Consider the following 25,216-nt stretch of genomic DNA (forward strand, 5'->3'; position numbering starts at 1 on the left):
TCATGCTTCTACCAAAACGACAAATAATTAATAGCGTAACTTTCAAACTTCATCCATGAATCTAAATAATCATGTTTAACTTCGATTATTCAACCTTTTGATTTTGTTAGGTTGAGAATTATTAGGAGGGAGTGCCACGTCCCCTAATCATGAGAGCTTATGCCATTCAAAGTGAATAATTCTTAACCTATTAGAACGCAAATAGTAATAAATACGATAAAAAAAAAAAAGATTGTTATTAGAGAATTTTCATATTATTTAAAAGAAAAGAGCGGGAAGCCAAAATTTCAGCAATCCGATGGCGGGAAAACTGCCAGTTTCTAAGAATCATAGGGAAAGATGCAGAATTCCTGAAGTGGGAATTGAGATCTTCAATTTTCTTTCCAATCATGCAATCCAAAATCAGCGCCTTCTTCAAACCCCGCCCTTCGATTTCAGCGCACAAGTCGCCGGAACCCTTGAATACAGACGCCGACGACAGCGACGATGGAGCATTGAAGATCTGGGAAAAAGCAGAGCATCAATACGTCAACGCGTATAAGCGTAGAGCTCCGAGCTCCGATAGGTATCTCCCAGATTCTTCATCTTCTTCTTCTCCTTCGCTCAGAAATTGTAATTGGCTGTTATTGATGAAATCCGTTTTGGTTGTTCTGTCACTCTAAAAATTTATATTATAAGAATCGTGAAAAGTCCACAATGTGTAGACTCGGAGATAAATATTCCAATCCCAGGTGATTCGCCTGCAAAAGATGAATTGGTTTCATTGACCAAACCTGTGGTCAAGAACAAGAAAAGAAGCTATGCTCAGTACCATTTACTTTTTGGCCAGTCTGATTTCTTACTCCATTTTTGTTCCACCTGTGGAATCAAATATGCTCGTGGAGATGAAGCCGATGAAAAATATCATAAATCGTTTCATAAGAAGTACACATGTGGAATCCAATTTAAGGTGCAGCCAACGTTTTATTTTTCTTTCTCTGGTTTGTTTCTGCGTCTCTTTCTAATTGCATTTTTGCACCACTGGTAGGGATGGTCTCACGAAAGGCTTATCCATATTTCCACTGTTGAAGACGGCCGTATTTTGTTGGTGTTCAATTCTGACCCCTCTGCCCACTGGAACAAGGTTCAAACTCATTAAATTTGGACTGTTGAAGTCAAATACTTAGTGAAATCAAGTTATAGCGGGATAATCCAACATTTTTCTTCATGTTAATCAATTTTGTTCTACTGGCAGATTGAAGAGGTGGTCAAGATGATGGAAAAAGAGCTAGGAAATGGATGGATATTGCATAAGAACTGCCAGGTGCTTGACTTACTATAAACTGGACAATTTCAGAGTTCTTGATCATATTGATTCTTTTGCACACATTCATCAATTGATAGAAAGAGAATCGGCCTTTTTTTTCATCTGAATTTCATAATTGGGCTTCTAATTCGTTGTGCTATCAGAGTAAAAAATCAAATCTGTTTTCCATGTTCTCAATGTTTCCATTTCATCCGGACTTCCATTTTGCATGTACTGTGATTCCTTACCATCATGTTTCTGCACTTAATTTTCTCATCCAACTGCAGGTTTATCTGTTTGTTTCATCCCAAAGAATTGTAGGATGTCTGGTTGTAGAACCAATAATGAAAGCTTATAAAGTTGTTTCATGTTTTCTGGACGAAAGACCCGAAGAGTCTAAGATGAAGGATTCAAAACCAAATTCAACAACCTTGCAGTTTGGTAACATCAGTTTCCGGAGAGAAGCCATTTTGAAGAAACCTACTGATAATCCCGAGGCATTGGATGTGAACCTGAATGGTGTAATTTTATGTGAAGAAGAAGCTGTTCCTGCTGTTTGTGGAATTCGTGCAATTTGGGTTACTCCTGCCAACAGAAGAAAACATATTGCCACCCAATTGCTAGATGCTGCAAGGTAAAAAAGTATAAACACATCAACATCATTATCTTTTCTTGCTGAAACCCAACAAACTACCTGATAAATTTGGTTGGTTGGAGAGGGGGAATGAAGTATGCATGGTAGTAGATGTACTCTCCCTAATTGACCTGTTTTAAAACCGTGAGGTTATAAGTAGTGGGCCAAAACGAATCATATCTATTAGTGGTAAACTTGGACGGTTACACGGATGCTATAGTTAGTTTTATAGTTAGTTTTATTGAATTGTTTGAACAGATTTTGTTTTGGAAAGGGCTAAAATTATTAGACATCTAGATGCTTGAATTTGCTTTTTCAAAAGCTTACATAATTGACACAAGATCACCATTCGTTGGAGAGGGCAAACTACACATCAAAGTGAGATCTCATTCTTGTTTCTCTATGCTGCAGGAAAAGCTTCTGCAAGGGAGGTTCCCTCGAGTGCTCTCAATTGGCATTCTCTCAGCCAACTTCTTCTGGAATGGCATTGGCATCAAGATATGTCGGCTCCAGATCTATATTGGCATATAAAAGCGACACTCTGATATGAGGATATTGAAATCAAGCTAATTCGATAGATATAGAGAATGGCTTATGAAAATAATATGGGGCACTTTAATTGGTGTATAGTCTTGTTTACTTGCAACAAAGAATTAGAAAGGAATTAATAGAAATGAGATGAATTAGTATCAAATGCAAATTATATATCCTATTAGAAATTAGATTGTGATATAATTGTGGATATGATATACTTTGAACCAATACTTGATGCAATATTAGTTACCAATACAAAAGAGCTTGGACTTCTAATTACAGGAATAATCAAGAATCATACAATTTAAAAACTTTAAGCTTGGCTTTTTCTTTTCTTTTCCTCTAGAACTAGTGTGTTGTCCTTTCCACTCGAATGGAACCCAAATTTGAAAAAATGGATTTGGAACGGTTTAGCTCCTCCATGGTTGGTTCCTGGTCTGAAACAATGAGATTTGGTTCCAAATCTGAAACTAGGGAATCAAATTGTTCAAATTCGGTTCCATGGCCAGACTTGGAACGCATACTAAATGAACCCACTGGCTATATCAGTGACCATGGAGGGTACGAAGGGAGAATAAGTAGGAAAGGAGGATATGAAAAGTGAGGGGAAGGGGGCCTCGCGAACGATTGAAAAAATCAATTTTGGACTGGAAATTGATAGGGGGCCGCGCGAACGCAGGCCCCCGCTACCACAAATAATGACGTAGGTTCCGCCACTTTGGACAGACCTTAGTCGGGCACCCCTCCCACAGTGCAATGGAGGTCACCAATCTAGGCCATGGACTTTCATGATCGCCCATTGACCCCGTCCAGGTAAGTATGTTGTAATGTGCCTCTCCCATCAGTTTTATAGGCCCCCCATGCAGCAACTCCTTACGCTTTTTCGATGTGGGACAAGTATAACCAAATTTAGCTGCTCTCCATCACCTCTTGGCTAGGAAAAATGTTATATTCTCAAATCTTCACCATATGGTTTTGCCATTGTTGCAATCTTAGGATATCGATTACATTATTCACCCAAATTTTTTACCTCAATTTTCTAAACCAACTAACCTTATAGTTTTCATATATTATTAAAAGTAGGGTTAAATTGTAAAAAATTTATAGCATAACAAATCTAAGAATGACTTTCGATCAAATTCAAATTTTCGAACATTATGTTTGTTAATTATATTTTCAATTATTTGCTCAAGTGGTTCTTTTACAATATCTTATCTAAGCCCGTCACTTACTTCTAAAACACTCTTAAATATAGCTTAACATCTCAAAGTGTTTGCTTGGAATGATTTGAACCCATGACCTAAACCAAAATTAAAAGTGCATTCTTTTCCCTTCAAAAATGATTATTGGTAACAATGAGTATAAAAGAACAAAAGAATAGGCGAGATAGTAAAGTATATAATAATCCCAAAATAAGAAAAGAGAACAAAATTTGAAGGTTTGGTTTTGGGCAATGAATAATTATCACTTCGAAAAGAATAAAGAATAACTCCCACATTTAAAAGCGAATTCCACGTTCTGATTCCATTCTATAAATCAAAATGTCTTCATCCACATTCCCCCAAACGTGGCCTTACAAGCAAGAAAGCGAAGGTAAAAGCAGAAGAGCGTCAAAATCAAGCTCGTGGAAATCATTTACAATCCCATATTTGGACTAATAAACCCTTTTACAGCTGCACAAATTATTTAGTGAAGGTTCTGATTCCCATATCTTTGCCTCAGATTTCAAATATGAACATGAATCCACCAATGGTCCATATCCCACAAGGATCAAATATTCTGCCTTACCTCAAAAGTTATCAGGACCTTCAAATTTTGGCGTTCTTATTTGAACAACAAGAGTTAGATACAAAAATACAACATTTTATACGAACCTGTGATTCATACGGTACACGTATAATGATTGTGGTATGAATAATGAATATAAATTTTCTTCTTCCCATGGCAGAATTTGAACACTTCAGCTAACTAATTGGGTTTCACTCTGCTTAAAAGAAACATCATCACACTCATTTCCAAGTATGAAGTTACCAAATTCCTTCATCACTTGTGCATAAACAGGCTTCCGGACATCGGCAGTCTGTTCAAACGATTATAAGAATGTAAGAGAAATTGCAGGACAAAGAATGAAGCAACAAGAAATTTACTCACTTGGTTCATTATCTGTTCAATTGACATCCATAACCACTCCCCAAACTCTTGCCTTTCAGTTCCATCACCCAGAAGATTAATCTCTTCTTCTTTCCCGGTGAACTTCATCAGAAACCTGTCACGAGCTTCAGGATCGATCAAATGAACATGGAAGCTTGAAGGGGATAACACATAATCCTTAAACATTGATCAAGTTTTCGAGGAAGAAAAAAAGAAAACAGTTACCAAATACGCACGCAATAGGTTCTTTAATGATAAACAAGAAGATTATACCAAGAAAGCACGAATCTGTCGAGACACGTTTTAAAAAGGAGGTTCCTTAACATCAAAAGGATACAGAAGCCAGATTTTCAGGTGACAATACCACTTTTGGGTTTGGCCTTTGTATCTTACTCCCCAGTGTTTGCTGAGTTTGATGCTGGTTTCGGGCGAGAAATCGTAAGTAAGCCAGTAGGGTAGCTACATATTTAACCAAAGAACGAATCAGTCCTGATTTCAATGAAGCTGGATTTCATTTTTCTATGTAATGAAAAACGAGATATAGAGGCTGGAGGCATCTCAAAATGCATACCTCTGCAATAATTTCTGCAGAAACTACTCCAGTTTCTTCAGTGAGTTCTCTCTTGGCTGCCGTAGTGAAATCTTCGCCTTCATTTACACCACCCTGTATGATGGCAAATCATTTTCAAGGAAAACAAATCTAAGGATCCTCCACTACCTTCAAGCCCCGCAAGACAGTAATAAAGCCTATATCATTTAGGGATACAATACAATGCAGATGTAGATAAAATACATCATTTCTAACACCTCTCAGTCTCATGATTGAAAAGATAAGAAACACACAAAATTGTCAATGTTTCCATCAATACCATAAACAGATTTCTGAAAGGTAATACAGTTCCCAAATGGAAAGAGACCATAGCAGCATAGAAAGATTTTTCACTTGAAATGTTCCAGCCATTGCAAGGATTTCACCAAGAATATGTTCAAAGAGAAGATTCGAGAGAGATGGATTCAATTTTGCACAAATCCCCTTCTCTTGAGAGGATCCTCGAATTTCTCACTCGCGTGTAAGAAAATCTGAGGAGCCCTTCAAAAGAATTTCCGGATATTCCCACAAAGAAATCAGAGATGGAACCTATAAATTATGTGCCCTAATTCGCACGGAATAAAGCAGCGAGACGATACTTTCCTGTTTCCCAATGAACAAAGTTCGAAATACGTCGGAATAGAAATTACCTGAGGCATTTCCCAGACTTCAGGCCTGTTCAGCCTCGAAGCTGCAAAAATCTGCGAAAGAGAAAACAATTATCATCAACAGAAGAAAACAGATGGGAGAGAAAGAAGAAGGCGAGGAAGGGGAAGAGAAATTACTTTTCCAGAAGGATTAAAGAGACAAATTCCAACGTTTCTTCTGTAACCTTCTGGAGGAAACTCCATGGATGATGAAGAAGAAGACGAAGGCCGGAAGAGACAGCAACACGATGAAATCCCCCTCCAATGAGGCGTTGACGAGACATCAATTGAAAAAGAGGGGCAATTTGGTCCAAACACACTCAAAGCAACCATTACGCTGTCGTTTCCGTTTACTTGATTCCCAAGTCTCTTTTGGCGTTTTGAAATTTCCTTCCAAGTTCTTCTATTTTGCTTCCTTAGTACCAAAGCCCCAAATCTGATATTTTATTCCAAAAATACCCTCACCGCCTTCTCCTTCTTACCATAAAAACCTAAAACCCACTCTGTAAAAGCCCCCATAGCCTCCTCCTTCAAGATTTCTCTCTAAAACCCTCTTCTTCTTCTTTCTTCTTCTTTCTTCTTCTTCCTTCTTTACGAGATTCTTTCTTCTGTTCCGCAATTGAACAAGAATTCATTCACTTGTAGCGGCGATGGTGGAGACCGCTGGAGGCGTTTCGTTCCCGATTGTTTTCCACGACGGCGAGCAAGATGTCCCCATCGGTTCCGTCATCGTCTCTTCTTCGACAGATTTCAAGAATTTTCAGTCGGATTTGAGTAAGATGATCGGCATCTCTTCGCACCAATTCACGGTTTACCTCGCCGAGTACAAGATCTCTCTGGATTTCTCGACGAAGATTCGGCGGAGAATCCCCATCACCGGGAAGGTCAACTTCGGCGCAATTTCCTGCGAGAAGAACAGCTTCTTTCTTGTTGTTTTGAAACGTTCGAGACGCGAGAGGAGGCGGAAGGTCACCGACAACAACGAAGACGAATACTACCTCCCGTCAGCGACGAAGACGAAGGCAAAGACGAATCAACCGAATAAGAAGAATCCACCGGAGAATGTGATGCTGTTGAGACGAAACGCTGGCATTGAAAACAAAATGCTCTCCGGCTTCATCTCGCCGGCGATGGACCGATACGATTACGAAGAGCGAATTCGGAAGCTGCAATTGGAGAGGGAAAACTACTCAACGAGCGTAGGGGTAAGGAATCTGACGGCGGGCGGAGACGGAGACGGTAGCTGGAACGGTAGTGTGAAATCGAAGACGACGGCCTGCCGTGACTGCCTGAGTGCGAAAGAGACCGGGGCGGCAGTCGGATTTCACTGCTGCGCCAACGATGCCGTGACGGCGGGATTCCGGTCGCATGCTGGTCCGATAGCCCGACCCATAAAAGAATCCGAGCCGAATTAGCTTATTTTGGTCTTCTCGTTGTGTGCGGTGCGTGTGAATAAGTAACAGAGTAGGTGGAGGGGAAGGAGAGGGAATGGTGGGGGGGGAATTATTCGTGTGAAGTCGAGTACACCGTAAGAAGAGTGTACCAAAATCTTCCATTGGCTTACAAATGGCCCTTCAGGAGGAAGGATCGTAGCCGTTGATCACAGAGAATCAGCAGGTTGGTCCACCATCCACCTAATATTTTCTTTAAAATTGTGAGACTATTTTGACCAAAAGGAGGAAAGAGTTTTTTTTTTTTTTTTGTTTAACGATGTGGGAGTGGAAGAAGAGTCTGCTTTTTCAATATTGATATAATTATTATTAATATTGTTGTTGGTTTTCCTCCCAATTAAATTTCTCCTCTTTATTTGTATTTTGGCCTGAATTTATTATTCGCCTTATAGTCCAATTCAAAATGACCATTCGCTCCTTCTGTTCTTTCATGTGTAGTGTCATGTTGGGGGATTGGATTGGGATTTCCTTCAATAAAATATTGGATTTCTTTTTAAGGTATTAAGAATATGGGTATTTTATAATTGCAAGTCATTTCAAAGATCTATCTTCTTTATTTTTCCTTCATATTTGTATTTACCTGGGAAAGAAAATAATGTTTCATTCAAATTGAGCACAAAAGGGGTTAAGACCTATCTTTGTTTGTCTTTAACCGACATGAAACTAGACTAAATAGCATGTAAGATGATAAATATTCATATTGTTTTAAAATTTGTATACTATATTTAGAGATTTATAAATAAGAAGAATATTGAAAGATTGGAAAGAATATAAATTTTAGTGTTCGTGAAAAGGTTAGTGGAAAACTGAAACATGTAATTATAGAGAGGAGAAAAAAAAGGTTAAGAAAAGTTTGGTCAATATTATCGCGTTGGTAATGGTTTGGAAAACAGAGGTTGAAGATGACAAGGTCCGAAGGTTACGTGATATTTCTAAGAAAAGCTTTGGTGGATGTCCATATTCTAACTCCTCCAATTCCCCCCTCAAACTCCTCTCCCTTCCCATTTTTCTCTCCCTCTCTCTCTCTCTCTCTCTCTCTCTCTCTCTCCAATTCCAGGCCATAGAGAGAGAGAAAACTCATAAACAGAGACACTTCCAAATGGCTTCTTCATCCGTGGATCAACAACATTTCCAATCCCAATCCAAGCCCACCGACCCACCTCCCCCGCTTCCGCCCTCCGCCGGAAACAACCCTCCTCCCATCTACCCCCCACCCACCCTGGGGTATCCTCCTCACGCCCATGGCTACCCTCCAGCCATGGGGTATCCTCCAGCGCCACATCCAGGGTACCCTCCGGCCCCAGGGAATTACCCCCCTTACAACGCCTACGCCTACACCCAGGCCCCTCCCGCCGCTTATTACAATAGCAACAACAACAACAACAATCCCCAATACTACCGACAGGAGACGGCGGGCGCTGGATTCCTCCGCGGCATTTTTGCGGCGTTGCTCCTTTTGGTGGTTATAATGACCATGTCCAGCATTATCACCTGGATCATCCTCCGCCCCGAAATCCCAAATTTCAAAGTGGATTCCTTCTCCGTCACCAATTTCAACATCTCCAAATCCAACTACTCCGGGATCTGGGACATCAAAGTAACGGTCCAAAATCCCAACCACAAACTCAACCTGCATTTCGAGCGGATCCGGAGTTTCGTGGACTACAGTGACAACACGGTGGCAACCTCCTTCTCCGACCCTTTCTTTCTGGACATGGAGAAAAGCAGGCAAATGCAGGTTAAAATGACATCCAGTAGCCCAGATGACCCCGGAAATTGGGCCCAAACAGAGGAGAAGCTCGAGCGGGAGAGGACCACTGGAACGGTTAGTTTCACCTTGAGATTACTTGCGTGGACCACTTTCCGTTCTGGTTCCGGGTCTGGGTGGACCAGGCGCGTTATTCTCAGAGTGTTCTGTGAGGATTTGAAGCTGGTCTTCACCGGACACACCACCGATGGCGTCTACTCCCCCGGCGCCCAATCCAAGACTTGTAAGGTTCTCGTCTAGAATATTCCTCGGTGAAATGTCTCTGTTTTTCTTCGTTTTAGAATTTTGTATGTCTGTTTCCCCTTCTCTAACGAGCCTTCTTCGGTTTGGATTGTATATAATATAGGTTCGTAACACAACAATTGCCCCCAAAAACATCCATTCTTTCATTTCTACCTCTCACAATTCATCGCTTTCATTAACAACTTTGTACCCCCACCTTCCATTCCAATTAAAAAACACTATAAACTCATAACTCCAAATTTTTATTCAGAATATAATGATCCATTCATAATTTCTTTTTCTTTTCCTACACATAATTCGATCTCCAATTGGGATTTTCCAACTATCAACATTGTTTCTAAAATGACAAAATGACTTGAATTATTAACAAAATTATTAACAAATTATAGAGTGCTAGTTACTGTAATTAGTTTTAAAATAAGTGGATTGAATTATAAAGTTAGTAAGTTGTTGAAGGACTTTAATAATTGTTCATACCAAATAATCAATTATTAATTTCAAATCAATGTATTATACTATCCATTAAGATCATTATTGCGATAATTAAAGTAACAACATTCTCAATTTATTACAAAAAGAACAGTGGTGGGGCCGGATTGGAAATGAACGGTGTAGATTTAAATATAAATACCATCCATTCTCCTTCACTTCCACACCCATTCAGTTGTCATGGCATACGACTGCGAGAAGCACTGCAAGAAAAAGCGCATTAAGCTCCTAACCCTAATCGGCGCCGTCGTCGGTATCTTAATCTTCCTCCTCCTCCTCTGCATCCTCATAATCTGGGCCGTCCTCCGCCCCACCAAGCCCACTTTCCTCCTCCAAGACGTCACCGTCTACGCCTTCAACGCCAGCGTCCCCAGTTTCCTGACCTCCAATTTCCTCCTCACTATCTCTTCCCGCAACCCCAACCGCCGCATCGGAATCTACTACGAAGACCTCCACGTGTCCGCCACTTACCGGAACCAACAGATCACTCTCCACACGCTCATCCCTCGGTTTTACCAAGGCCATAAGGAAGTTAGCGTATGGTCCCCTTTCGTCTCCGGCACCGCCGTCCCGGTTGCGCCCTTCATCAGCACGGCACTGAATCAGGATCGTGACGTCGGAGCGCTGCCGTTGCTTGTCAGAATTGAGGGGCGGGTCCGTTGGAAAGTTGGAAACTTTATCAGTGGTCGGTATCAGTTCCACGTGAACTGCCCGGTGGTGATCAAGTTCGATGGGTGTCCGCCGTCTGGAGACGGATCCATTGTTGAGTATAACGTGAAGTACCAGGTGGTTCAGAGATGCCACGTTAGTATTTGAATTTAGGGTAAATGTGCTTTCGTGTTGGAAAAATAAATATGTTTTAATAAATGAGATTAGTGGTAATGTGGGTTAATTTTTGTAATTTTATGTTCATCTTTAATGTTTAAAAAGTTGTAATATACAACTTCCAATCTTGATTTTATGTGTTATTTGTCAAATCTTTAATATACATTTTATAAGATTAAAAAATCTATTAAATATTAAACATAAATGGAGGAACGGGAGAAGAAACTTTGTGTGCAATGATTAAGTCACTCGAGTAAAGAAAGAGTACATGAATGAACCGAGACCACATTCGAATAAGAGCGATGTTGATAATAGGATGACTAAAAAACACTTGCAAGAATTAAAAGTTACAACTTACACCCACAAGATGCACGTTCCTCTTCGATAACTCAATTATAGAGACTTCATAGTTAAGATTTTTATGTTGGATAAACTTGCGTTGGTTGGTGGGATATTTTAGTCTTAATTGGGAGGGAAATCCTCTTCACTAATTAAAAGAACGAGGCTTGTATGATACCTTATTGCCATCGGGACTATCACATGAAAAAAGAAAAAAGAAAAAGGGATCATATTCGACATTATATATAATAAGGTATATGAACTTTATTGTATAATGCAATCATAATCATATATTCTTTATAATATAGTTTAAACTCATAAAGTGAGTTAAAATATTAGTAAGGTTGTAGTATTATATGTAGCCCTAGTAATAATGTAAGAAGATAAATATATTCCCTAAACTTTAGAAGATTGTAAAGAGGCAAATTGTGGGAAGTGTTGAATGGAAGCTTCACATCCAAAAATGCCCTTTTACATGTTCCAATCTCTTTATGCCATATGCTTTTATGCGTCATCTCTTTATGCCATATGAATGGGGCACTTCATATGCAACATTATTAATTGTAATGCATTTAATCCTCCTTTAAATGGGCATTTCTCAGATTAATTTAATATCAATTTAATGTTAGATTAAATGTTGTGGGTGCTTGATGTGAGTAAGTTGTATTTATGATGAGATTTTGTTATGTTTTGTGTGAATAAGATAAGGTTTTTGGTGGATTGTTAGCTTCTTTGCTAACAGAATATTAAAATTCACTTTTTGAAAAGTGAAAAAATTATATTCTTTATGATTATAATTTATCCTATATTTCTATTTGTTATATTAAAAAAATAATACTTCATCACTAATTTGTTTTATTTTGATAGTGTGAGATCTCATGTCGATTAGGGGAGAGAACAAAAAATTCTTTATAAAGGTGGCACGTTTTAAGAATCTCGAGAGGAAACTTAAAAGAGAAATCATAAAGAAGATAATGTTAGCTAGCGGTGGACTTGAAGTATTACATATAAACAATCATCTTAACCCAGGCTTAATTTATTTCATTATATTTCTCTTTCTTTCTCAACTAATTTGCCCAAAGAATAACAAAGATATTTCCATCAAATCTACATTCATAGGTGTTTAGTCAAAGCTTCATGTTGAATAGCTAATTGGAGGAATTAGTCAAAAAACTAAAAAGAAATCAAAATGGACAAGGTCAAAAGCAGCCCTATTATTTCAACAAACAGTATTTTATTTTTTAAGAAAACCATGTACCAATTTTTTTATCATTTAAAGAAAGATAAATAAAAAGCTTGGGAAGCTTCAATGGAACTGGGTTGGGAATTGGAATATAACGTCTTCCAATGGCTGCCGTGGACATTTTTGTTCTTCTCCGTTTCGATTTTTTTAAAGGTAAGTTGTTATTGTTGGATGATGAAAGTTCCACGTCTACTCATTTAAAAAATGATCCTGAGTTTATAATTAAGGAATACTATCTCTGATGATACGAGACATTTTGGAGAACGTAAAGCAAAGACATGAGAATTTATGTTCAAAATTGATAATATCATATCATTGTAGAGAGTCGTGTTCATGTTACATATCATTATTCTCCTCTTTTTAAGTGGACATATTTTGATTTCCCAATATTTTCAAAGTCAATATAGTATTACTTGACCAAATTATGATGTCAACTCTTCTATATCCCACGTGTTGAATCAAACCCTAAAATTTGTTCATGAAAAAAAAAACAAGTTGTGGGCTTTCCTTACCGAATCCCCCAACTTCCTTCCTTATATATAACTAAATCATCTAATTCTAAATGCACTTCGCTTTACCATTGTTCACTCTAATCTCCTTCTCAATGGCCGACAAACAGCCCTATTTGAACGCCAACTTCTACGGCCCCACCGTGCCTCCTTCGTCCAAGAGACACCGCGGGCGGCGCGTCCTTTGCACCATTCTGAAGGTGGCGATTGGGTTCATCGTGGGGGTTGGTATTGTATTGCTGATATTAGGGCTTGTGTACCGTCCACATAAGCTTGAGTTCAATGTGACCTCCGCTAAACTCACCCAATTCAACATCACTGCCAATCAGCTCTATTACAACTTGGGTCTTAACGTTACCATCACAAACCCCAACAAGCGCTACCGAGTTTACTACGATACTAACGAAATGGTCGTTCTTTATAAGAACCGGAGGCTTAACAGCCTCTCGCTGCCAGCGTTCTTCCAAGACACCAAGAGCACCGCCGTCCTCAGCCCCAATAACTTCGAGGGTCAACGCCTGATCCTTCTCGCTGGCGATGAAATTGTTGAGTTCAACTCCGAGAAAGCTGAGGGGCAATACCCGATTGATGTCAAGTTCTTTTTCCGGTTAAGGATGAAGTCCGGTGAGGTGGTGTTGAAATTAAAGCCCAAGGTGCACTGTGGATTGAGGGTTCCATTGAGTAATGCTCCCAAGTCTTTTTCTTTTGTTTTCTTTCCCAACACTGCCTGTGATTTCCAATTCTGATTCATTGGTCGCTTTATGGTATTTATTATTCTTATTCTTATTTTGTAATTTGATTATTTTTAATACAATAAAGATGATTGAGAACTTGAATATCGTCTTATATTAATTTATCCAAAAAAATATATCAATTTAGGAACACGACTCTCCACAATGGTAATATATTGTTCACTTTGAACATAAGTTCTCATGACTTTGCTTTGAGCTTTCCCATGAGGCCTCATGCCAATGAGACTATTCTTTGTATATAAACTCATGATCATTCCCTAAATTAGCCGATGTAGAACTTTCAACAATCCTCACTCCCCTTCATTGTAATTCAATTTCCTATCTCTACCAAAAAAATAGATCAGATCTTGTAGTGCACTGAATGATCATGTGTTTATAAGCAAGAAATTCATGGTAGGATGCATTTGGGGAAAGCCTAAAACAAAGTTAGGAGAGTTTATGCTCGAAGTGGACAATATCATATGATAGTGGAGATCGATGATTCCTAACCAACCACGTCATCGAAGGGGTGGAGATTTCTCCACATTGTGGGATACATGACGATGTCCACCTACCCAAAATGTCAACATATCCTTAATTCCACACTACAAAAAGGCCCCTAGTTTTGGACATTAATTTGAGTTGAAAGATGTAGATTTTATTAGTAAATCAAGTTCTAAAGCTTGTGTGGGGATTGAATTTTTAATGGCCTCAATGAGCTGGTCTTCTCTTGGGATTGAGTTTTTAATCTCCTCCATGAGCTGGTGTCCCAAAAAGTCAACCCAAAACCAAGATTTATCAACAACACACAAATATCAATATCTTCCATTCCAAATCCTATTTCTTCCTCCTCCAAACTAATATCCCAAATCAATCCTGTAGAATGGCAAGCTTATGGTGCCTCTTGATCTGCGTTATTGTGGCGCTTGGTGCAACCTTTGGGTTCTCCATCTTCATCTTATGGCTCGTTTTCATAACCCACAAGATCAAATTCTATGTCACAGACGCCACACTCACCCAATTCAACTTCACAAACAACACCCAACTCCATTACAACCTTGCTCTTTACTTCACTCTCACAAACCCCAACGACCAAGTCGGAATCTTTTACGACACCATCGAAGCAACCGCGATGTATAAACATCAAAACTTTGACACCAGGTTTCTTACCCCTTTCTACCAAAGCCCAAAAGCCACCAGCTTGATTAGAGCAAGATTTGAAGGCCAGCACCTGGTGCCAATCCCCAACCACAAGGTCTCCGAGTTCAATTCTGAAAAACTTGCCGGCGCTTACGCCATTGATCTCAAATTTCGGCTCTCCACAAGGTTGAAATTTGGGGTTTTTAAAATCGTTCGAGAAAAGCTTAAAGTAAGCTGTGGATTCAAGGTTGCGTTGAGTTTTAATGGGAGATCCATTCCTTGGTTTCAGATCATTGCCTGCCATGTCGATTATTGAGCTCTATTCCTAAAATTCATCTCAAGCGGTGCCGTTTTGGTTTGATTTTGTATTTGGTTAGTTGGATGTCATATTCTTGACCATGTCTATATTCATATCAAAATATATCAATTTCAAACAAAAATCACTAATGTGATAATGTAATTTATAATTCTTTCAATATTTATATCATAACTAATATTATTTTTAACAATATCCATCACATCCAGAGGCGTGTTGGACCCGGGCCCTTTCATTTAATCTACATATACATAATTAATTTTTATTAAGTCATTCTTATAGAATTATAATTTAATAAATTATTTTGAAGGGTATATTTAGACTTTTGAAGATATGTGAATGGGAAAGAGTGAGTGTTATTAGTACACACTCCAAACCACTTAAATAATTAGAGGCTAGGCGTTTAGTGAGTGTGTTTGAGTGTAAGGGTGGGTGTATGAGTACTTTTAAGTACACGTTCCAGCAATTAATTAACTTAGAAGGCTGTGCGGTTTACATTATTTCGAGTGCTTTGAGTGCGGTGTGAATGATTGTTTAAGTACACATTCGAGCACTTGGGTACTTAAAAGGGCTATGAGATTAGGCCTTAGGGAGTGTTTTGAGTCTACTAGGTGAACGAGTGCTTTAAATATTATACGCCTTCCAGAACTAGCTCACCGCTAGCTTCACATTTTTTAAAACATGTCTACTAGGGAGAAGTTTTCACACCCTTATAAATTATATTTTGTTCCCTTCTCCAACCAATGTGGAATCTCACCATCTACCTTCCTTGGGGGCCTAGCATCCTCTGCTAGTATACCACCCAATGTCTAGCTTTGATATTGTTTGTAACAGCCCAAACCTAGAGTTAGTTAATATTGTCTACTTTAGCCTCAAAATTTTAAAACGCATCTACTAAGGAGATGTTCCCACACTCTTATAAGAAATGTTTTGTTTCCACACTCATAGAAAAACTTAGTTACTTAACAGCTCTATGTCACTGACATAGTGTGACTTATGAATGTTTGCTATTTGAATTTTATGAGATTTTAGAGGATTTAATTGTAAATTTTATTGGGTTTTTCGATTCACCAACTCAACCAACCTACGATCTTAGGTTGATCCAAAAAATTTCATCAACCTAATTCGACATCAATGTAAATCAATAGAACATATCAACAAAAATAAATACCATTGATAGGAACAACCTTATATTCGTCAAAAATAAAGCAATCAACAATATTAAATAGAAATTAAACTGTCAATAAACTATAATTATTATTTTATACCAAGTCTTGGGCCAAAGTATTATTGGGGGCCCACAAACATACGTTTTGCACGTAAGCCGCCACGCTGGCAGAGGAAAAAGCTTCCCTTAAAAAATGTGCACCTGCACTACACCTACCCGCACCAGATTACTCCAACCAGAAAAGAGCAAAAAGTAAAAGATAAAATATTAAAGTAACCCATCGGTTGTGTGGGTCCTACTCCTTCCTGAGCGTAGCTGACGTGGCAGAAAAGTCATGCAATTGGTGGACCGCCATGTCATCCAAGAGAGTTGAAAGCCGGAATCATCGCTCGTGTTACTCGTAGAGTGTGTGTAATCAGTGGCTGCTAATTTCAATAGCCAAAAACGGCGTCGTTCGATTGTGGTCCCAACAATCACCATCCACCGGAAAGTTGCCGGCGTCACGAGTAGGCGACGATGACGGCGACGGGGTGAAGTAGTAGGCAGGAGAACCACAGGGCGTATGAAACGACATCGTACTCGAAGATTCGATTCCTTCACTCTCCTCCTCTTCCTGGATAGTGAAAAGCGTTCTCGACGGTCCGCCCAGCTCCTGCCACTCCTCCACCACCACCGCCGCCGCCGCCGCTTCGAAATTATGGTGGGTTTTTGAAATGCACGCGATTTCCTTTGGTTCTATCCGCAATTGGTTCCTCCAACAGAAAAAGTAGAAGCATTTTTCATTGGGATCGGCGGCGCCGTGTTGGTGGCGCCGTCGCGAGAGAAGGTAGAGGATCTGAGCGATGAGAAGTAGGAAAGTGAGTAGGAAGAGGGCGATGAGTACGGGGACGATCTTGTTCAAACCGCCGTCCATGTCATAGAATTACGACCGAAAAAGAGAAGAAAAGAAGAGTTTGGTGTGGTAATTGGAAATACAGATTCTAATATTATCTTAACGACCCTAATGTTGTGTTGGCAAAGCCAACTTCTTGAGTTGCGGGTGGAGAAGAGATAACATGAGGATTCAATCAAGGCACAGTGTAACTAAGAGAGTCATTTCATTTACGGCGAGCCCACGTAGTTATGGAGCGGACCTCCCAAATATTAAAGGGTGGTTGGCCCATATATTTGTTTCCAAAACCCTCATAGACCTTGAAAACACATGAATGGACCTATTCAATTATAAAACTCAAAGTGGCCCAAACCCTAAACCATTCAATTCAATTGGGATGGTAATTTTATGGTTATTAATTTAACGAAACATTTCATATAAAGACGCGTTTCAAAATAGTGAGAGAGTTAGCAGTAGACTTTAGCTGTTACAAATAGTATCAAAGTCTGTCCTCGCACCGACTAAAGTAGGACATTTTACTATATGTAATGGGCCAAAACGGACAATATAGACTAGTGGTGGACTTGAACCGTTAGATTACGACTTTTTGAACAAATTCTTATAATTATGGACATTATTTGCATATGAATGCCACTTGGAGTAGAAAGTATTTGTAATTTTGTGTGAAACAAGTGTATGGTTGAAGATAAGGACCCAACAGACATCAAAAGCCACACAATGTGCTTAAAAAACCCAATCAAAGACAACATTGGTGTCGCATGAGCAAGCTTCGTTTGTTCTTTTGCTTCTCCCTTTTTGACCAATAACTAAAGCAGGGAAGAATCTAATTCCCAATCCCCTCTTTCCTTGGATCCTTCAAATTTCATCACTTTCAAATCATAATCCAATGAAACCATGACTCAAAGTTGAAATAATTAATTTAAGGAGGAATTTGTTTGTATAATTATTGGATCGTTGATTCAATTGAATAATCCCTTACTTTGATGAATGGAATAATACATTCGATAAAAGGGAAGGAAAGGGAATAGAGACAATGACGCTGTGAAAAAGAACCATCCATCCATCCATCCAGTTACTTCCCCTTTACCTTCTTTTCTTAAAGTCCCCAAAACACCTCCGACTTGTGTTCAAACTTTGTCTCCATGCTTAATCTTTTTGTCTTTTCTAACGTCCGTCTTTCTAAATCTTTCTATCCTTTTCTTCCCGATTCTTAAAGAGTGCCTAGGATTTAGGGTTTAGGGTTCTTTTTTCCTCGAAAAAAAATAATAAGCTTGTAGCTTAAGTTTTCATTGTTGCTGGTGCCCTTTTTACTTTGATGATGTGAACAATAACCTATCAAAATGGCTATTCTTTTTAGCTGGTTTTGTGTCCTAATTGCCTTCTAAGACCAAATGCATTACTCCATAGAGCTTGTTTAAATTTATCATAATTTGCTTCAAAAATGCAATCCATGTGCCGCTATATAATTAATGGGCAGCCATCAAATCAATAAGTAAGAACAAATGTTTTAGAAGACATGAAATTTGAGTATATTATGTGTGAAGGTGATTGAGAGAGCATTAGGGAAGGCTCCTTTTGGGAAAAGCTGAACCCTCCAAATTGTTGAAAGAATTAACACTTACCCACAACCACTCAAAAGAAGAGAACCTCACTGTTTGCTTTACCCAAAAGGGGAATCCCACTTTACGCTATTAATTAGGTCTTATTTCATTGCCTCTCGCTAATTAATCAACCATAGTTATCGTAATTTGCACAAATTATATGAGATTCCACCTCGATTGAGCTGATACTATTAGGTGATGTGCCAACGAGAAGGGCTTCAGCTTCGAAGGGGTTGAACACGAGGTGGTGTTCCAGTAAAGACACTAAGTCCTGATGGGAGGAGGATTGGGGGTCCCACATCGATTAAAAAAGATAACGAGTGCCAACGAGAACGCTAGGTCCCAAAGGGAGGTGGGTTGTGAGATTCCACATTGGGTTGGAGAGAAGAACGAAGTATTCTTTATAAGGGTGTGGAAACCTCTCCCTAACATACGCGTGATCCTACGCCATGAGCCCCACCGATGTGTGGTACTTAATGCATTTATTCGACCTAACCCTAATCTTTTTGAAAAGCCACAAACGACAATTTCTCTTCTTTAGTTTTTCTTTTTTTTTAAAGGTGATTCTAAAGCGGTAACATCTTTAAGGTTTTAAGGGAGGAAGATGCTTATCTATGTGGGTTTGAAATTAATTAAATTTTACAACCCAACTTTCCAAAGATGAGAATGTTGGGTTTACAGAAATCAAAGAGATAATTTAAAAAAAAAAAGGGAATATTTTTATAAGAACACCATGAAAAGTAGTGCTATCTTTTGATATTTCCCTTATAAAGTTGAAAAAGTTGGTTCCCCTTTGGACAACCCTAACGTTATGGATCATACCTTAATCTTCTTCACTTTGTGCATTCCCAACGTTCCCCTTTTCTTTATGCTTATCAAAATTATAAGCTTCCCATTCAAACCATTAACCCTAATTAATCATAACCTTTTTAATATCCCATTTCTTCATAACCCTCTTTAATTATATTCCTTCTTTTATTATCTTCATAACACAAAAATTATCCAACTTAAATGAATTTCTCTCATACATTTTATGGTGTAAAATTATGGACTCTATTGTGAGAGTGTCATCCAACAATATACAAACAAAATATGTATATATATATAGAAAAAAATTAACAAAAGCAAAACAATCTACCCCAATTGTCTTGTTTTTACATGTTTTTTAGTCTCATAGTTGTTGAATTTGAAAAATAATTCGTCTATCAACTGAATCAAGAAGGCCAACATCATCAATTGATTGATGTGCAGCTCCATCATCTTCATCAATGGAAATATTCAAATCCAAACCCAAACAAGGGCTACTTTCTTGTTCAATGTCTTGGGGTTGATCATTTTCTTCATTTTGTTGTTTTTGTGATGCTTTTATGATGGGAGGAGAGCAAGCTCTAGATCTGGCACTGAAGCTCTCGCAGCTAAGAATGAGAATGGCGTCAGCTAAAGGAACTTGTTGGCCATTGGAATTGGTGATTCTTCCTCCTTCAATGGCTCTTTTAAACCCCATTTGGGAACAGTAATCTGCTTGCTCAACATCTTCAATCAAGAACACTCTATGAGGGTTAATGGATACTGCTTCTGCAAATCTCTCTATGTAGCTGCAACTTTGTTCTTCTCTTGATCTCTTGTTTCTGCAATCTTCCATTGAATCTGCTCTCGTGGAGGAGAAGCTGCTCAATGTTATTGACACCAAATTTGATGTTGCTGACCCAAATATCACTCTAGCTAACTCCGCCGCCACCTTTTCCTTCGCTCCTAAGTCATTGCCTGCTCAAGCCCACTATTAGTAAATATTGTCCTCAAAATTTTTAAAACGCGTATGCTAGAGAGAGATTTCCACACCCTTATAATCGGATTTCACAAACAAGAACACACGACTCAAAATAGACAAGTTATTGAAGTTAATAATTAAAGTGCTACATTACCTTGAAATAGCAACCAAGTTTCTTGCTTGAAATCTCCTCCATGACCCATTTTCCCTTTTCTCCTCCCCATGCCTGACCTGCACTGAAGAACTGCACTAGCAATATCACCAACCACATTCTTCTGCCATGGTACCTTCTTCTCCAAGGCATCACGAAGGCTCGTGAAATTCTCAGAGTTCAACTCCTTGAACCTACTAAAATATTCACCCTCCAAAACGATGTCGCTTCCCGACGAGGTTGAAGAAGGGGTCGAACCATGATTGTTATTATTATTATTATTACTCAATGCCATGAATTGCTTTGGCTCCATATTTCCCTCATGGCAATGATCTTGAAGCTTGTGGTTGTGGGTGTATGATGAGAAATTTAAGTGATTATTATAATGATGATGATCGTATGAAAACCGCGATGTTGACGAAGAAGAATTTGGTAGAATACAAGAGAATGATAAACTTTTCTCAGTACAATTGTTGTGATTTGAATGCTTGTGGATTGAATTGCAAATGGAGTTCCACTTTCTGTAAAGGTCTCTGACTGTGACACAATTCTGTTACAAAATAAGAAACAACAAAGAGATAATGTCAAATAAAAATAAATTGCAAATTCACGACACAAAATCCCACCTGGGTTTTTTTTTTTTTTTTTAATAATTCAAACTGAAAAAAGAAAATGTAACGACCCATGCCTACTACTAGCAGATATTGTTCTTTTTAGACTTTCTCTCAAAGTTTTTAAAACGCGCTTGCTAAAGAGAGGTTTCCACCATTTTATAAAGTGTTTAGTTCTCTTTCCCAACTAATATGGGATATCACCGAAATATAAGGACGTATAGCATTTTAGTAGCAAATAATAATGAAAGAAGACCTGCTCGTTTTGTTCCATTGCTTTCTGCTCATTTTTGTATTGTTGAAGCCATGCAGGTAGAGGACTTGAAGAGGTGGTTGAGTCAGTGTTATATGAAGTATGTAAGCTTCGTGCTTCTGTCTCGAACTTAGCTGAGCACTCAACGCAGCAACTCAGCTGCTTTTCCTCATCCAAGCACCGACTTTGAATGCCACTGCAAACAACAATTAATATGACATCAATGTAATGGGATTTGGGGTTTGGCCCATTTCCAAAGATCACTTTTTTTTTAATGGGAATTTGGAATAAAGTAGAACCATCTTTATTTATTGTTTCAATTCTAACCTGTCGGCGGTGAGACTCAACCTCAAGCTGCCGGCCGGAATAGTAAGAGGATGAATGGGCAATAGGGTTTCAAGAGAAGGGTTTCCAGATTTGCATCTCATGTATGTTTGGAAAGTTGCAATTCCCATAATCCAAACAATGCCATTGTGATGGTGATGATCTCCCACATAATTCCCATATGCCAATTTCCCCAATTCCATAATCATATGCTCCACCGGACAATAGTAAACCCTTGTTTGATTACTACTTGAATGATTAGCTCTATAATCTATTGTCCATTTGATATCCCCTACATATAAAATAACCCCTTTCCCCAAACAGCTCCTTATCAAACTCTTAAGCTCCATAACCTTCTCATCCACTTCCACTCTTGACCTATTCCTAAAACATGAAATTGAAAGCTTTATGAACTTCACCTCCTTTAGACACTCCGGCACTTCCCTTTTCTCAATTCTCCCAATGGCTGCCTCAACCACCCCTTCAAGACTTGCTACGCACTCCCCTACTACCACCACACTCCTCTTCTTCTTCTCCGCTAAATCGTTGATAACAGTTGCGATGTCGTCGTCACTCGCTCTACCAGACGCCTCTATCAATGTTGATTTCATCCCAACTGCGCCCATAACATGGCTAACACTAGTATTGTTGTTGTCGTCGTCGTCGTTGTCGTCATTGTCATTTGACTTGGTCTCGGTTGACACGGCTTGTTCCACTTTACTCTTGACTTGTGTGCTTGAGAAACCAGCTTCCCTCATCACACGGCTAACACTAGGGTCGTCCAAAATGGAAATAATGAGCTGCTCCAACTCGATTTTGACGGCTAAAAGGGGTTGTTGTTGGTTTTCAATGGATCCACGGCGTTGGTGGGCTTGAGCTCGTTTGAAAGCAGCAACGAGGGCGTTGGAGATTGAAGGATGGTGTTGAGATTGAGGGCCTAACATGGGGCTGGAATTTGAAGCTGGAAGACGGTTTAAGGCCACATTAAAGCAAAGCTCTAAAGCTTTGCACTGAAGAGGATGAGAGTGGGATTGAAGACAGGCCGTGCGGAGGAGCCCGGTGGGGGCTGCAAGCATGGTGGTGGCCACATGGAGAGGCGTCACTTGGGCATGGCCACGCCGCTTCGCCAAAATCAGAGCTTGTTTCACAACGCTCAAAGCATCGGAAGTTAGAGCTTGTTGTACTGTGCAACCGCCCGTTCTCATAGTTGGTAAAGAAAAAACACTAAAACAAACACGAGGAGTGAAAGGGTTTTTGTTGTAATATAAGGATGGAAATAAAAGGGTATGCTTTTCTTGTAGGCGAGGTAAAATTTGGGATTTTGAAGGGGAAAGTGGAATGCATGTGGTGGGAATGGTTTTGGCTTCTCCTTCTTTATTTGTGTACAAATACACAAAAAGGAGTGAAAAGAGAGAGTGGGGAAGTGTGTCCAATATTCATTGCATTTTTCTTTCTTGACGGTGGGCTTGGATGGTTACAAATGGTATTAGAGCTAGGGTTTGAGCACTGTGCTAGTGAGGACGTTGGACTTCCAAGGAAGTGGTTGTGAGATCTCACGTTGGTTTGGTTGGCGAGAACAAAACATTCTTTACAAGGGTGTGAAAACCTCTCTCTAGTAGACGTGTTATAAAATCGTGAGGCTGACACTAATACGTAACGGGCCAAAGCGGACAATATTTGCTAGCAGTGGGTTTGAACGGTTACAATCACAAGTAACACTCACTTATCATAAGATTTCAAAATTGAAATTATTGGTTCTTTCATTATACATGAAGCCATTGAAAAAAAATATGAAGTATGCACACAAACATGGAAATTCTTGAGAAGGTTTTCATATTTTTCTTTTTGAATTTGCATCCCCATCTTGATCAAGAGAGAAAAAAAGGGAAAAGAAAAAAGAAAAAAGAAAAAAGAAAAAGAAAAGAAGTTCTCTCTTTTGCATCCCTCGTTACTATGAAATGTATAGTAATTTCTCCAACACAACAAACGAGACAGATCTGTTTTTTCATTCTTCAATCATCTTCAACTTTAATCTTTTTCTTTTTTTCTCTTTTTTTTTTTTGAAAAAAAAAAAACAGTATTTGACAGAGAATTAGAAAAAAGTAGTTGATATATAAATGGAAAAAAGAAAGAAAAGAAAGAAAAAGAGGGAATGCTGAAACAATGATGGAATAAAGATTAAAAGAGGGTGGCGATCTAAAGAGAGTTCACGGTCACCTATGCATTTAGATCGATTTCGTTTCATTAATAATATCTTAATTCATAAACAACCCTTTAAGTAAGATGCAATTAAATTAGTGGGTTATAGTAGTAGTAGGGTTGTATGTTTAAGTTAGACACAGACAATGATTGGGAGTGATTAAAACAAAAGTTGTTTTGTGTTCATCAATCAACACAAAACATATAGAACTTGAGGTATACATTTTAAAACGGTTTTGAGGTGAGAGCAGTGTGGTGGTGGTGGTGGTGGGTCAAAAAGTTAGGGTATAGAATCCATCTTTGTTGTCCTAAAAAGACATACAAAGAGAGCAGGCAATAATTTGAAGAACAGAAAGCATTTTATGGGGTAAAATGCTTCCAAAAGGAGAGTTTGAATATGAAAAGAAAGAAGAAGAAGAAGAAGAAGAAGAGAATAAATGTATTGCTTCCTAAGCACCCTAAGTCCCTTGTGTTTGTGTCTCCATTTTTTAAGATAGAAAAAGAGTAAGTATAACAAAAGCTGAATGAAGTTAGTTTCGTGTTGAAAGGGGATAGTAGACGCGTTTTAAAGCCTTGAGGAGAAGCTCGAAAGGGAACGTCCAAAGAAGACAATATTTGCTAGCGGTGGATCTAGGCCGTTACACAAACCAAAACCTTATTTCTAGACGCACAAAGAGAGCAAAGCAGGAAGAGGGGCAAAGTAATGATTCATATCTAATCAATCACTCCCTTTCCAACCAACCCATATATATAATTAATTTGATGATTAAACCAAGTTTAATTTATTTGATTGATGAAATGAAGAACAGTTTGGGCCAAGAAAATACTCACCAATCTTATAATTGGCAACAGTTTTGGGCTTCATTGGCAGCCCATCTAGCCCAATATAGACAAGTGGAAGGAAGCAAGAACAAGCCCATTAAGCCCAAAATATGCAGCTGTTTTTTCATAATAAAATTGTTTATTATTATAGGAGACAATGGTAATGGGTGGTAGTGCGTGCGTGCAATCCATAGGAAGCCCACATGTATTTGTTTCCACTATAAAACTTTATGCAAAACCCTACTTTTTATTACATTATTTGTTTCCACTAAAGCTCTACTCCTTTACAATTAACTTCTATTTTGTGTTCATTTATTTAATCTCAAACCACCAAATAATACTTTTTTTTTTTATTATTATTATTTTAAAAACAATACACATCAGAAGGTTTACTTAAATATATAGGTTCATTTATTTTTATAGGGTCAATGGGTAAAGCTCGACTAAAAATGACCAAACACTATGATCTAGTTTTTTTTTTTTTTTTTTTTTTTTTTTTTTTTTTTTTTTTTTTTTTTTTTTTTTTTTTTTTT

General features: G+C 38.6%; 8 protein-coding genes and 1 non-coding gene across 9 annotated transcripts; 5 read left to right on the top strand and 4 right to left on the bottom strand.

The window, feature by feature from the left end:
- The first annotated feature begins 282 nt into the window (after positions 1 to 282).
- Positions 283 to 2,613, top strand: LOC111441447 (protein CHROMOSOME TRANSMISSION FIDELITY 7). Its single transcript, XM_023078438.1, has 6 exons — positions 283 to 565; positions 679 to 949; positions 1,028 to 1,123; positions 1,235 to 1,303; positions 1,573 to 1,919; positions 2,331 to 2,613. Exons 1-6 carry the CDS (start codon positions 390 to 392, stop codon positions 2,467 to 2,469), a joined length of 1,098 nt encoding a protein of 365 aa, XP_022934206.1. The 5' UTR covers positions 283 to 389; the 3' UTR covers positions 2,470 to 2,613.
- A 498-nt stretch (positions 2,614 to 3,111) lies between these two features.
- Positions 3,112 to 3,274, bottom strand: LOC111442481. The gene has a single exon (XR_002710304.1). It is a non-coding gene; the product is annotated as a U1 spliceosomal RNA (small nuclear RNA).
- Positions 3,275 to 4,203: 929 nt separating this feature from the next.
- On the bottom strand, positions 4,204 to 6,325 carry LOC111442265 (nudix hydrolase 26, chloroplastic-like). The gene is made up of 6 exons (XM_023079586.1): positions 5,979 to 6,325; positions 5,844 to 5,894; positions 5,176 to 5,268; positions 4,969 to 5,063; positions 4,605 to 4,719; positions 4,204 to 4,533 (listed from the first exon to the last, which is right to left on the bottom strand). The coding sequence occupies exons 1-6, from the start codon at positions 6,171 to 6,173 to the stop codon at positions 4,414 to 4,416; spliced, it is 669 nt and encodes a 222-aa protein (XP_022935354.1). The 5' UTR covers positions 6,174 to 6,325; the 3' UTR covers positions 4,204 to 4,413.
- A 1,670-nt stretch (positions 6,326 to 7,995) lies between these two features.
- Positions 7,996 to 9,551, top strand: LOC111442188. Its single transcript, XM_023079483.1, has one exon. The coding sequence runs from the start codon at positions 8,169 to 8,171 to the stop codon at positions 9,297 to 9,299; it is 1,131 nt and encodes a 376-aa protein (XP_022935251.1). The 5' UTR covers positions 7,996 to 8,168; the 3' UTR covers positions 9,300 to 9,551.
- Positions 9,552 to 9,945: 394 nt separating this feature from the next.
- On the top strand, positions 9,946 to 10,683 carry LOC111442040 (NDR1/HIN1-like protein 1). The gene has a single exon (XM_023079289.1). The coding sequence runs from the start codon at positions 9,972 to 9,974 to the stop codon at positions 10,605 to 10,607; it is 636 nt and encodes a 211-aa protein (XP_022935057.1). The 5' UTR covers positions 9,946 to 9,971; the 3' UTR covers positions 10,608 to 10,683.
- A 2,097-nt stretch (positions 10,684 to 12,780) lies between these two features.
- Positions 12,781 to 13,545, top strand: LOC111442212 (NDR1/HIN1-like protein 10). The gene has a single exon (XM_023079506.1). It carries the CDS (start codon positions 12,803 to 12,805, stop codon positions 13,451 to 13,453), a length of 651 nt encoding a protein of 216 aa, XP_022935274.1. The 5' UTR covers positions 12,781 to 12,802; the 3' UTR covers positions 13,454 to 13,545.
- Positions 13,546 to 14,167: 622 nt separating this feature from the next.
- On the top strand, positions 14,168 to 15,096 carry LOC111442218 (NDR1/HIN1-like protein 10). Its single transcript, XM_023079522.1, has one exon. The coding sequence runs from the start codon at positions 14,322 to 14,324 to the stop codon at positions 14,892 to 14,894; it is 573 nt and encodes a 190-aa protein (XP_022935290.1). The 5' UTR covers positions 14,168 to 14,321; the 3' UTR covers positions 14,895 to 15,096.
- Positions 15,097 to 16,141: 1,045 nt separating this feature from the next.
- Positions 16,142 to 17,116, bottom strand: LOC111442204. The gene has a single exon (XM_023079498.1). It carries the CDS (start codon positions 16,973 to 16,975, stop codon positions 16,478 to 16,480), a length of 498 nt encoding a protein of 165 aa, XP_022935266.1. The 5' UTR covers positions 16,976 to 17,116; the 3' UTR covers positions 16,142 to 16,477.
- Positions 17,117 to 19,698: 2,582 nt separating this feature from the next.
- Positions 19,699 to 23,012, bottom strand: LOC111441422 (protein SMAX1-LIKE 3-like). Its single transcript, XM_023078410.1, has 4 exons — positions 21,666 to 23,012; positions 21,342 to 21,534; positions 20,478 to 21,024; positions 19,699 to 20,319 (listed from the first exon to the last, which is right to left on the bottom strand). The coding sequence occupies exons 1-4, from the start codon at positions 22,865 to 22,867 to the stop codon at positions 19,727 to 19,729; spliced, it is 2,535 nt and encodes an 844-aa protein (XP_022934178.1). The 5' UTR covers positions 22,868 to 23,012; the 3' UTR covers positions 19,699 to 19,726.
- Positions 23,013 to 25,216: the final 2,204 nt, after the last annotated feature.

The sequence above is a fragment of the Cucurbita moschata genome, unplaced genomic scaffold (assembly GCF_002738365.1).
Source record: "Cucurbita moschata cultivar Rifu unplaced genomic scaffold, Cmos_1.0 Cmo_Scf00004, whole genome shotgun sequence".
Lineage (NCBI taxonomy): Eukaryota > Viridiplantae > Streptophyta > Magnoliopsida > Cucurbitales > Cucurbitaceae > Cucurbita > Cucurbita moschata.

Bases quoted from the DNA above. Each gene is read 5' to 3' on its own strand.
- LOC111442218 (XM_023079522.1), top strand. From the start codon at position 14,322: ATGGCAAGCTTATGGTGCCTCTTGATCTGCGTTATTGTGGCGCTTGGT.
- LOC111442188 (XM_023079483.1), top strand. From the start codon at position 8,169: ATGGTTTGGAAAACAGAGGTTGAAGATGACAAGGTCCGAAGGTTACGT.
- LOC111441447 (XM_023078438.1), top strand. From the start codon at position 390: ATGCAATCCAAAATCAGCGCCTTCTTCAAACCCCGCCCTTCGATTTCA. The intron at 566-678 runs GTATCTCCCAGA...TTATATTATAAG, and splicing joins AGAGCTCCGAGCTCCGATAG to AATCGTGAAAAGTCCACAAT. The intron at 950-1,027 runs GTGCAGCCAACG...CACCACTGGTAG, and splicing joins CATGTGGAATCCAATTTAAG to GGATGGTCTCACGAAAGGCT.
- LOC111442040 (XM_023079289.1), top strand. From the start codon at position 9,972: ATGGCATACGACTGCGAGAAGCACTGCAAGAAAAAGCGCATTAAGCTC.
- LOC111442265 (XM_023079586.1), bottom strand. From the start codon at position 6,173: ATGGTTGCTTTGAGTGTGTTTGGACCAAATTGCCCCTCTTTTTCAATT. The intron at 5,895-5,978 runs GTAATTTCTCTT...TCTCTTTCGCAG, and splicing joins TCTTTAATCCTTCTGGAAAA to ATTTTTGCAGCTTCGAGGCT. The intron at 5,064-5,175 runs GTATGCATTTTG...TTAAATATGTAG, and splicing joins CTGCAGAAATTATTGCAGAG to CTACCCTACTGGCTTACTTA.
- LOC111441422 (XM_023078410.1), bottom strand. From the start codon at position 22,867: ATGAGAACGGGCGGTTGCACAGTACAACAAGCTCTAACTTCCGATGCT. The intron at 21,535-21,665 runs GTTAGAATTGAA...TGTTGTTTGCAG, and splicing joins TTGAGTCTCACCGCCGACAG to TGGCATTCAAAGTCGGTGCT. The intron at 21,025-21,341 runs GTCTTCTTTCAT...ATTTTGTAACAG, and splicing joins CAATGGAACAAAACGAGCAG to AATTGTGTCACAGTCAGAGA.
- LOC111442204 (XM_023079498.1), bottom strand. From the start codon at position 16,975: ATGGACGGCGGTTTGAACAAGATCGTCCCCGTACTCATCGCCCTCTTC.
- LOC111442212 (XM_023079506.1), top strand. From the start codon at position 12,803: ATGGCCGACAAACAGCCCTATTTGAACGCCAACTTCTACGGCCCCACC.